This window comes from Conger conger, chromosome 7 (assembly GCF_963514075.1).
Source record: "Conger conger chromosome 7, fConCon1.1, whole genome shotgun sequence".
In the NCBI taxonomy this organism is placed as follows: Eukaryota; Metazoa; Chordata; class Actinopteri; order Anguilliformes; family Congridae; genus Conger; species Conger conger.
This window is the reverse complement of record NC_083766.1, coordinates 46,953,181-46,966,107: the sequence shown is the minus strand read 5'-3', so window position 1 is coordinate 46,966,107 and position 12,927 is coordinate 46,953,181. Positions and strand designations below refer to the sequence as shown.

Below are 12,927 nucleotides of genomic sequence, written 5' to 3'. Positions count from 1 at the left end.
GGGGTCGGAAATTGAGGTTAAAAACACAAACTGAATGACCATGATGCTCGTGCATTAGTGTGACAAACTGAAGAGCAACTCTTCCTCAGGTGACTGAGAATGTCAATACAGGACAACCACATAGAGAGGGATATTATATTACGGTTGCAATGTATAACCCCAAAAACGAATGCACAGAAATGTGGAAAAAAGTGATATTGTGAGATTACTCATCCTTCACCATATTCTCAAAAAGTGGGCAAGTGCATGTGCGGTGTAAACCAAGGGAGCGGTCCGGTGGCTCTGTTATGCTGTGGCGGACATTTTCCTGGCATGGTTTGCGCCCACTTGTCCCCCTTGAGGGAAGGATCACTGCAAATCAATACAAAGTTATTCTGAGTGATGACCTTTATCCTATGATGAAACATTTCTATCCTAACAGGAGTTCCATCTATCTCTTCCAGGATGACAATGTCCCCATCCACAGGGCACGAGTGGTCACTGAATAGATTGAGTATAAAAATGATGTGAATCACATGCTTTGGCCACAGTGACCAGATCTCAACCTAAATCAACACATATGGGAGATTTTGGACCAATGTATTAGATGGTGCTCTCCAACTCCATCATCAAAACACCAAGAGGCAATATCTTTTTGAAGAATGGTGTTCCATCCCTCCAGTAGAGTTCTACCAGAGACTAGAATCTGTGTCAGTGCTCTGTGAAGCTATTCTGGTGGCTGGTGTTGGCCCAAAACCTTACGAAGACACTTTATGTTGGTTCTCTATCAGTCACCTCTGTGTATATGTGGTGCTGTAAATAAGGTTATTTTGGTAGCTAGATAGTATGGTATACTGTCTAGCATCGCAATGAGGGAGCATTACATGGCAAATGCCGCAGGAGTACATAACCTTTTTTCATCACATAAAACAAACTTGACAGGGGATTGTGAGGTTGATCATCCGGCTAAAATACTGACATTCCTTGTAGTCAGAGCTGGAAAATTCACATTGAGAAAGTAAGTCCTGGCCAGTATGTTCTTCCCATCAGCAAGGTTTGCTCATTAGAACTTGAACCATGAAGTCAGCTGGCTGAGTTCATGAGTGGGAAGAAACACATGGCAGGACCTGTACTTTCTGACTTTCCACCTCAGCTTGTTGCGATGTGCCCCGAGTTCTGGCAGTAGAGCCCTGACCATGCCAGTGGCCACTGTGGCCAGCAGCGCTGCAGGTGGAGAGGGCACATAGCTGGCCATAGAGTTGCCCTAGTGAAGCGGATATCAGTTGGCAGGGTTTCCCCCCTCCGCATCACACGACCCCTCCTCCAAAAGCTGCAGGTGGAGGGTTCTCCTCAATCACAGCGCCTGCGCACGTGTACTAGAGAGCTGCAGAGTAAATCAAACTGCAGTGGCTGAGCTGCGGAAGAGAAGGTCAACTTCTGCACACTCTCCCAAAATGAGTGCAACACACGTACTCTATAAATACGTTTGGACACTCCAAATTAGGAAAAAAGGAAAATAGGGCATAAAATAACGAAAGCACTGTCACTTTTTCCCCATAACCCTTGCCATGTATTTTTAATGTATTTATTTAATTATTCAATTGTGAAACATAGGCTGCTATTAACCTTCAATTCAGCGTAAATGTTGTGCCAAGAAGACAGGGTTCACAGGTCAAGAGTAAACGTAATGTGCATAAATTGCCCACTGACAGACACGCATTTATGCATCTTAAAAAATGAACATACGGCACCATAAATCATGCTGTTGGATATAATTATCAATGTCAAGAATAAAACATTTATTGGACTCATTTTGAATTTTAAAATGAGAAAAATATTTCCCTGCAACAAGTAGCACGCGTCTCCTATAATGCTCTTATACTGTAACTTGACTGCTTTAGACTTGGTGTCTGGAGTAACCTGAAGCTAAAGGATGTTCCAGAGATGTGGTCACTGGTCAGAGAGCGTTCTGACCGTATGGAATCAAGAGGCAGGTTCCACATAAATAAATAAAAAACCCATACCCACAAAACCCAACTCGCTGGAAAAGCGTCTTTTATAGAGAGAGGTGGTGCCAAAAAGGAAACGCTGGTTTTATTGATATAGAGACCTGTGGGTCTCAGCAAGCACAATGAGCAATAATTTGTGACCTTTACAAGTACAGCACTTTAAAAGGTCCCAGGGAGGAATGTAATGCGTGCTGCTTATATGCCCACGTGTCCAATCAAAAACATACCACTCTTGGTGTTTCCATGCACATAAACCAATATATAAAAACATTTTTGTTACTTCTTTCTATGTCAAGCCTCTTAAGTGGTTATGAGAGCTGCTTACAGGGTGTCAGCCTGTAGTGAAAACAGTCCTGCCATGCACAAACATGCCCATGTCTGACTTCCCAAAGGAGTGGCTAGCCTCAGGTAATTCTCGGTTACAAGGACGAACACATTCTTACCGTGTGTGTACTGACAGTGTGCTTCACTGAGATACAAGTCAAAAGTGACCTTCATATGAAGGTAGGTTTGCTGGCATATATGCATATTTTTATATTTGCCTCTGAGCAACCCCATCTAAGGTGACTTTGGCATGGCTCTCTCCACCAGCACTGTGTGCAGTAAGTGCACTTCAGATGTTGGCTAATATAATGGTTTCAATAATAACAAAACGGTTGAATTATTTGCCACGTCATCTGACAAAAAGTAAATAGACTTGACAACCAGAAGCATTTTGCCAGCAAGTCCAAATAAAAAGGCAACAGTAATTGTGCAGACCTACAAAGACAAAAGTTATTTCGAATCATAAACGTAAAAAGGCCATTATTCCATCAGTTAGAATGAAGGTCAGGAAAGCAGATAAAAGCACAAACACAAAACATTTTATTGTATCCAGCATGCCAGCACAATTAGATGTGTGCTCCACCGTGGAATCAGGGAGAAGTGCCTGTTTAATAAATTCAAAAGGAAAACAGGACAAATTTATGAGCACTAATAAAGACGCACAGTCCTTGACTCAAGATGACTCAACGTCTTAACAGAAGGACATGGTGCCTTCTAAAGTGGGAGGTGAGAATCAAAGAAAGTGACAAGCTAACACAGGATCTAAGATATCTCAAAGCATAATCAAGCAGAATAGTCAAGTTGAAAATGACTAATGGAAATGGACTAATCATCTGAGGAATCTTGTGCTTCTATGCATCCATGAAGGCTTGAATGTCAAAACATTTCTGTAATCCTAGTGTTGAAGACAAAGCACAGCTCAAATAACCAATTTTTTGTTTTTCGCTTTTTCTGCAGTGTTTTCGTTCATTCCATTCACTTATTGGAGGTTCACGAATGCCTGTTGCCGCAAGATAAAGTTATTGAACCGAGAGCATCGAGATTTCAGATCAAAAGCCACAAACACTCGTGAGGAAGTTCTATTTTTGCATGCAACTTGCAAGAAATCAGCCAGCAGTCTGCAGACCCAGAGATGCTGATTTAACAGTACATTACAATTCAATGGATTGTGCCTCTAGTACATTACAGTATGTTATCAAAAGTAACTTAGAAATCTATTACAGTTTAATTTATTTTATACATCTAGATTTTTCTGAAGCAACTCTCGTGAAGTACTCAGGACACAACAGTTGAGCTGCACAATTTTTGAGTTCCAAGCCCAGTTCTCTAACCATTATACTGCAATACCACATTGTTAGGTAGCAGCACACATTATTATATTGTATAGCTTAAAATAAAACAACCGCATTTATTCATATTGAGCTTGTTTATCTTAACACAAATTTGTGAGGTACAGATAGCTCTAGACAATCTAATTCTTATCAACCAATTTTAATACAAGGCTTAACACACTAAAGGATGTTTATTAACCTACTTCGTCACAAGTTTAGCGGCAGTTGAATTTGAAATAAAAAAACAGTCTTCTGTCTTGTCTTCCTTAAATGTGCAACTCAAAGTGATGAAGGAAGTAGATATGTGGTTAGACTTAATGCCACCCTATGACAATGTTTACTTTAAACAGCAACACATGGAGTAAACTGAAAAACGTATGCTGCACAGACCATTTTCCATACAATGCTATTATTCCACAACAGTTCAACAGTATTAACTGCTGCACTACAGCTGTTATATGTACCTGTCTGGTTCCCTCATTTGAAAACAAACGCACTCTTTTGATCCATGTTTGACATATGCCATTTATCATCTTTTAGGGTGGACACAAACAGCTTTACCTGGGGCGGGGGGGGGGGGGGGGGGGGGTAGTTAATAAAAGGCCTCAATATGGTACTTTAATTCCCTATCATCTGTCTGCCTCTAGCTCAAATACTGTATGCCTACCTTTCATCTTTCATGTCAAATTATTATTTTAAACCCTTATTTAGCATGCAGACAATATCCAGCCTATATCTTAGGTTTGGACAAAATGCAGATAAACGTGTGCCTACTTCTCAGAGGATTATAGCCCAATTATACGCCATTACATGGACAGGGCAAATTAGCAGTTGAGTTAAAGTTGCCATTGGACACAGGCTTGCAGGTGTAGTGGTACTTTAGTTTTGTCTGGTCCTGCAAACCCTTTCCTGCTCTCCATTGGAAGACATACCCACCTATCTCTCACTCTTGGCATTGCCTTGCAAATTTGCATTCATTCTTCTCAAAGGCCAGTTACAAGTGCATTTTGGGAGCCTGCTCCTGGCATAAACACATCAGGGAGGTTCAAACAACATCTACATCCCCAGGGTATAATTAACCTTTTGAATATATTATTTTAACTGAATATGGAAGTCTGTGAAGAGCCAAACAACACATCTAACGAATATGTTCTGAATACGCAAATAAAACGGCACAAGGATTCCATAAACATGACAGACTCATGACAATACAAAGTCCCCTAGGGTTAACAGATACCTGCTAATCAATTTGCAATACACAATCCATATGGAAATATGAATTCAACTGAACCATATATGCAATTACACTACAGTCTGTTACTACTTCACAGTGACATAATTTCAGCTGTTTTGTACTCCAGCACATTGGATTTGAAATGAAAATATGGGGTTAAAGCGTTGACTGTTAGCTTTAATTTCAGGGTTTTGACATCCATATCGGGTGATCTGTGTAGGGATTACAGCCCTTTGTATACATCGTCCCCCCACTTCAGGCAACAAATGGCTTCATAGGTGTTTGATTAGTCAGGTGTGTCCAATCGCGTCCTTGGAGCAGGTATAAAAAAGCTTTCAGTATCTATGATGTAGTCTCGATTCTAGGATCTAAGTTTTTGGAGTCTGTTATTGACATGTCAACATGACAACAGAGCTGTGCCAATGAAAGCCATTATGAGGCAGAGAAATATAAAAATAAAAATAAAAAAGGCTGAGAAATAGGCCAAACAACAGGCTTGCCAAAATAAACAGTTTGGAACATCATTGAGAGACAGAGAGCACTGGTGAGCTCAGTTATGACAAATGGACTGGTAGGCCAAGGACGACCTCTACAGTTAATGACCGAAGAATTCTCACCATAATGAAGAAACACCTGTCCGACGGATAAGAAACACTCTTCAGGAAGCAGGCGTTATTGTGTAAGTGACTTCACAAACAGAACAAAATAAGACTACACTACAAGATGCAAAACACTACTCAGCTACAAACACAGGATGGCCAGGTTATAGTCTGCTAAGAAGCACCTAATAGAGCCTGCAGTTCTGGGAAAAGGTCTGGTGGACAAATGAGACCAATATTGACTTGTATGAGAGTGATAGCAAGAGCAAATTGTAACTGCCCAAGAACCAAAGCACCCCCCCCCCCTCTTATATGTGAAACATGGTGGGTGTTATGGCTTTGGTGTGTATGGCTGCCACAGGTGCTGGCAATATAAGTAGTAAGAATTAAGGCTGAAACATGCAGAAGCGTCTCATGTGCTCAAGATCAACCAAATGCCTCCAAACTCATTGGACACATTGCTCCTCTGATGCTGAATAAAAAAATAAAAAAAAACATTATTTCCAACATACTTTTATTGAAGAAATTGCACATAAGCAGCCAATAAATTTAACAGACCATCAATTTAAATAAATGCATTGCTGCTCAAGCAGTCTTTTGCGATGTGTTTACCTTACATAGTCATATCTCTATGACGATATACGATACATTGTCCAGCTCTAATGCCGATTCAGCCATATATGGTTGGATCGAGAAGTGTGTCTACATGAGAAGGAAATCATGAATAGAATTAAGCCAACACCAACATGTAGACTTCACAGCGTGCATCAAGTTCAGATGCTGCATGATTGTGTGCATCAAGTTTCAGAAAGCAAATCACCCCATGATTAAGAATAAGTGTACTTACTGCTCATCAATCAACAAAAAAAGCTCTCTGAAGAGGCGTATTCATTCTCTCTTTGGTAATCTGTACTGACAGAACCTTCTTGTCTTATTTCATAAGAAGACACATTCATATATAATTGTATTATACTAAGGTTGGATCATCTTGGGCCAGTTTCAGAGACACAGATTAAGCATAGTCCTAGACTGAATACCAATCTGTGTCTGTGAAACCAGTCCCTATATGTTTAACTCCAATACTGAGACTATTGGAAATGAGAAAAGCCTTTAATAATATGATGGGGTCCTGACACCCATAAATTACGGCTAGTCGGGCTCAAACATTTAATATCAGCATACATTAAATTATTGCTGTCTGAGAAAATGCAAATGTTAACTTTCTTCTAATTTCCAATTGCTTGCAATTATGTTTTACAATGACACCTAAGCTAATATGTACGATCTACTTATTATTTCCATTCGATTTCAGAAAGGTACAGAAGCATTCCCATTTTAAATTTGGCTGGCAGCACCATTCTGTGACCTGCACTAGCCCACCACTGCAAACTTTCCAACACCCAGCCTTTCCGTTCTAAAATAAAACTTCAGTTTTGCCCTGGCATTACAAAGTAGGCTGGTGGAGAAAGCCTCAATGTGCCTTTGTGTTTCACACGTTATGTGAGATTTCACCACAGCCGTTCTGTCGCTGAAACAAGACCGTATCCCCAACCGCGAGACTGAGGACATTTTCTTCCATCCCCCAGAACCTGGTTTCTGTTTTGCCCATCACAGGTTCCTTACCACTTACAGCCTCGCCACCAATGGATGCCGTTTTGCCTTATGCAAACAAGGGCACACAAAAGGGCCTTTTTTAACGGGCGTCAATGGGGGTGCGCACAGTTACACCATGTTGGAGAGAGAGCACAAACATTCTTTATGTAGCAGCTAGTCTGAATGCAGCTGCGAAAGAGAAATCTCCTACTTCCTGTTCACACTCATCTCGAAAGTACTACAGCAATAGCAAAAAAAAAAAAAGACATGCAAACCCCTCCCACTTCCCTAACTGTAAGTGTAAAAGAGGTGGTGTGAGTGAGAAAAGCCCAGAGAAACAGGCCGTGGGCAAGGGCGACATACTCCAGATGGTGTTGCAGTAGACATCTGCCCCTTCTCCCACCTAAAGGTCACACAAAAAAAAAACGTTTGGGCTTTAAAATGTTCCCACACCTGAGACCAGGAACAAAAAGAACACCGTCAAAGAGGCTTCCTGAAACAGTGGTTCCTGTGCTGAACTACTTACAATTGAAAACTGCAAGCAGTACACTTCAGTTATCCATTGTTTACACATGAAAAAATGCCATTTAATTGTTGCACAGGAGTATGCTTTTAAATACCTGGCTACACATGATCTTTGCCTATCAGAGTACAAATTCACCAATTCAATATCACTCTTATGCTTCTTTCTCAGCCCTCTGATATCAATTGTTCGGTAAGCTCAGTTTAACCCCATGCTCACCTTACCTTCCGATGGTATAAGTTACCAAAACATGTTTGGCACAGCAGGTTCCCAGATACAAAACCAACACTGAACCATTACATTCATTAAAGGTACAATAGGCAATTTTGGACTTCTAACGGTCAAGAGAGGAATAGTAGCAACAAACACCTTCAAACCACAACACTGTTTATCCCTCCCCCCTTCTCTGTAAACACGCTCATGTTGAAATGCCATTGGCGGTGGCAAAGACCAGGAAATGCTAATGCCACATAGGCCTACAAATTCTGAATGCTTGCTTGATCCCACATGTCAGTCAGACAGTTGGCCAGCATTGCCACCATTATGTTAGCTGTTTTTTATTGGCAAATATTAATTGGACCTGAAAGTTTTAACTTTGACCTCTTTATTGCAGCATACATTATGTGGACCATGTGCCACTGTAAATATTTCCATTCAGTTGAAAGTGTTATTTGGGAGCCCTCAGAACAGTGCCATCACTACATTAGAGCCAAGATGCCCACTGTGTTTCACAGGTGGCTTGATAGAGACTGGAGCCCACCAGCACCTGAGACTGTCCAGCACTCAATCGCTGACCAATACTCATAAAAGACCCTTTTTATTCCATCCTCCTCCAGTTGCCTCCTTCCCCAGCAACACGTGGTGCAGGTTTAGAGGAGCCAGACCATATAAAAGACTCACATTCTGATACAGGAATGTTATGTCTATGTCTGAACCTTGGCAGGCAGTTTATCTTCCCAAGGAATGCTGGGATGTCCAACAGTGGAGGTGATCTCACAAAGGGTGCCTTTTGTCTTTGCACCTTTAAAAGCCCACACTGGTGATCCACACATGCACAAAATCCTAAACAAGCACATTGTAAAAAAAGTATCAAACAATTCACCACATATTAACTAATGGGGACACATTTCCATCTCTGAGAAAAAAAGTACTCACTATGTTGCAATGTGAACACTCTCCACCCACACCTTAGGCAGCACACAATGACACGCACAAGTTGCAAAAAAAATGAAAATTTGTTTTTGAGTGAAAACAAACAATCAAAATAAGAACACACATGCACACACACACCACCTAATGGAAAACTAATTATATTTGAATATATCAGTGTGAGTTATGTAGGCAAATTTAATACAGCAAAAAAGGGAAGGGTATCCCCTAGGGCAACTGGCTGATTGTCAAACAGGCAGGAAGTTTACAGCTAAAAACGAGAGACGTTATCTGTAGCAAGAATCTTTGTTTCCATGAAGTCATCGCAGGCCCAGGGGACTCCGTTTCGTTTCAAAGAGCTGTTGTTTAACTGTAAGAATCTTCCGTTAAACTGTAAAATAATGCGATGTAGATGCCAAGGCGAATAAAGATCATGGTAGCAGTAGGGAAATCAAACAAAAACCAATTCAGCGTATTCCTCATTATTCACTGCATTTGAAAGGAGATTTAATGAACCTGCCCAACATAAAACACATAATTTTGTCACAGAATCCGTCTTAAATCCCGAAAGCACGCTGGTTTTGAAAGCTACAGTACGGACTCAGCCCTGCTCCTCGTCTGTGAGAGCGAACACTAACAGACAGATACAGCAGCAAGACTATCGTCGACTGGCGTCATATGCAAGCACCGTTTGCAAATAGGTGACACCAGTCCAAAAATATGAATGTTGAGCCGGGCCCATCTACAGATTACTGGACCACATGCATAGTTGTTAACACGATGATAGCGAAAACCCGGAATTTAAACGCAGTGACGGTTTGATCGAGAATAATCAATAATTTCTTGACCAGATGGCCTGAATAGTCTTTCTGCGAGGAGGCTTGAACTCCCACACTTCACAAAAATGACTACTTGCTGAGCAGCGTTAAAAAGTACTATTAACAGTGCAAAAAACAAATTCCATAAATGACTACTGTAGCTTACATGAGCGCAAGAGATCTGCAATAACCGTGCAAGTAGGCTACATTTTGACAGAAATAATACAATGCATTAGTATGTCTGCACTGCCGCCACAAAATTGAAGCATGAAATAAAAATGTAATTTAGGCAAAATATCCTAAACAATTAATCCTTGGTTTTGTTTTGCGTTTTAATTTGGGCACGACTCTTGTACCACAGCCTCTAAACCTACCCCTGTTTGCAGATGTGAAGAACAGGTAATTCAGGTTTTCATGTCCAGTTGTTCTCTCTGCAGTGCACTACGTTCACTCATTAGCTATAGCTTGCAATGGCATTCCAGTTTTACAGGCCACTGTCTAAGATTTAAGATGACAAAGCAACCGTGAGCAATGAAACGATTCATATGGTATGGATGTCACAGTGCCAACACCTGGTCGAAGCACTTCATTCTTGTGTGTACTATGATTAATTGTACATTCCACGATCGCAGGTCTGTACATTATATCGCTTAACCAGCTAGCAGCTCGCAGACGTTTTGATTAAAAAATACCCTTCAGATGTTGTAGCCTCACCAAAGCAATTCAAACTACCCGACACTTCCCGTCAATGCACAGTATCTTGAAGTACAGCTATCGTCGCTGCTTCAAGCCGACAAAATACCTTGTTCTCATTCTTTGACGAACACGACGCCTTTCCTGTCTACCGGCAGCATATTACATGAACATGGCAACATGTGCAACTCGCAAGATTTGATCAGAGCACACGAAGACTGTAACTTTGGGAAATTGTACACAGCAGTTTACATAATCGAAGAGTAAACTACATGCCCCTGAAATACATAACAATTATTCTTACCAATATTTTAATTTTGCATAATTGATTCAGTCATAGTAGCCTATGACAGTGCCGTGATATCATGAACGTTAACAATAAGCTAAGTGACTTTAAGTATTTTAAACACCGCATACAAAACTGGGGGATGGTGAAGATAAGCAATGGCAAAAGGCTGAAATGCCAAGAAGGGGAATTAACTTTACGCGGCTTCATTTGTTCATTTGACACCAAACTGGGGATAGCTTACACTCGGATGACGGTATAAATAAAACCCTGGGTAAGAATGATTTCTTCGTGTCTATGATTTAGCCGTAAACTCCGGTTAATCTGAAAGGTCGTTCAATTACTGCAGGTACTATTACTCGAAAAACAAACCTAAGTTCCTTCGCGTCAATAGCCTGCCCACAGTAGTAAGCATTCTTCCTTGTGGTATCTTATATCCTTCTGAGCTCCTGTTCGTTTAGCATACGGTACGTTAAGGTGATCTTCCATAGGCTACTAATAAAAAATGCATTTCATTTGTATAGTGCTTTCCATTCGTACAAAATAAGCACAACAAAAACAATACTTGCTCAAAATCTAGTGGCTAGCTACTGTTATCAGCAAACAGCCACAGATAATGGAATACGGAAAATAGGTCTGTTCCCATGGTTCAACCTCTAGCATGCCTGAAACATGGGGCTAACAACTTCTATACGCCGGGAGACAAACCTTGCATCTGTTGGAAACATTCGAAATGATGCTAACATGAAAATGCACCCATATCGTTGATATATTGCCATACTATAACATAACACGATGTAACCGTATACAGGCTGCAATAAATAAGACAGCAATTTGTATAAAAATCCCATCTTACCGTTTGGTCCATATTTTTCAAAATTGTTTTTGACTTGTTCAAGTGTCAGTCCAGTGTTTTCGTTCACACCGAAGTTTTCCAAAACTTCTGATGCCGATTTAGTGTGCGCGTTTTCCATCTCGGGGCATATACTACAACAGCAGGATTGCAGACATGTATTTATTTAACTGATTTAATTTAAAGACTGATCGGCAATAAAATAAAGTTTCACCAAGACCAAGGTGCGTTCGACTGCCAAGTGGAGGTGGGTCTGCGTAGTGCCACCTGCCTCTACTACGAGCCAGCGATTCAACCTCCAGTTCCCTATTGCAAGGCAGTTGCAGCCCAAACAGATAAGCTTGCCGTCACTTCATCAGACGGTATGCTTTGGTGTAGCGACCCGCCTCTTTTGTGAGTGAGTGTGTTCTGGCGCCGTCCTGCGTTCCTATTGGCTCGTATTACCTGAAATTTCTGAAGTAATAAATGACCAGGGAACTCCCACATTGTTTGCAAACTACAAAAATGTGAACTTTACTGACGTGTTACATTTTATTTTACTCTAGGCAACGCACCTTCAGTGGTGGTGATGATAGGTTTGTCTTTTTTAACATTTTAATAGCTTGATGTTTTTAAGGATCTCAAACTCTGCAAAGTAAGCTATGTCATAGAGAAGTCGTTTGCTATGACCATGCACCCTACCTGCTCTGCTGTTTGACTACTGCCAAGTGCGTCCAATCCGCACATGGCGAAAGAGGAGAGGACTAAGTGTTCACGGTGGAAAATGTACTAGAAAACAAAGGCATAACAGACGTGACGCTTTTCTGTAGGTCTATGTATTTCTTCTTATTGGCTGATGAGCGTTTCTCATATTTGCAAATACTATATTATGTCAGTTGGGTAGCCTACTTCCTCAAAAGCCCGCACCTCCTAATTAAACACACAGCGCGGATTCCGCGGAATGGAAAAACAAACCTCAAACAAGGGGTCTTTTCTCCTGTGAGCCTGTGAATTGAGTGCGTCTGACTCAACAGTACAAGAGTTGTGAATAGTTGTTAATTCGAACTCCCATGCTTAAAAATAATAACGGTTGCTGAGTCATTTACCTTCCATCAATATAAACATGCTAGGTATTATTCTCAATGTTGTTGCTGTGTAAATTTGAATGGTCGTATAAAGCGTTTATCCGTGTAAAACAAATGCCTTAATTGTATATTTAGCCAGTAAGATCCAACAAGAAATATGGTGAAAAGTGCAGAGAGTATTAAACGTTTGCATAATAAAATGCAGTCCACATCCTCCGCACAACAGCAGTAAAACAGGGAATTGTGGTCTTTCTTGCCTGTTTTAAGTAATAGTTCATCACAGACCAATAAGGAATGAATCAACCGTTTCCAATCCAATTATGTGCATCGATAGGCATGCACTTCCAGAATTAAAGAATGTAGTGGAAATGCCCTTAAAGTAATACTTTTTTTCTCCTTTACATGTAACTTCAATATTAATGCATTGAATGACATTATTCTTGGACCATGGGGACACATGTCTGAGTATGCA

General features: G+C 40.8%; 1 protein-coding gene across 2 annotated transcripts in view; it reads right to left on the bottom strand.

Moving 5' to 3' along the window:
• atp2a3 (ATPase sarcoplasmic/endoplasmic reticulum Ca2+ transporting 3) overlaps positions 1–11,761 on the bottom strand; it is a 71,452-nt gene extending 59,691 nt beyond the window's left edge. The window contains exon 1 of one of the 2 annotated variants that reach the window (XM_061249980.1): positions 11,395–11,761. In XM_061249980.1, the coding sequence (XP_061105964.1) occupies positions 11,395–11,512 (118 nt within the window). In that variant the 5' untranslated portion in view covers positions 11,513–11,761. The remainder of the gene's footprint in view (positions 1–11,394) is intronic. The other variant, XM_061249981.1, reaches the window with a different exon arrangement.
• Between the last annotated feature and the right edge of the window lie 1,166 nt (positions 11,762–12,927).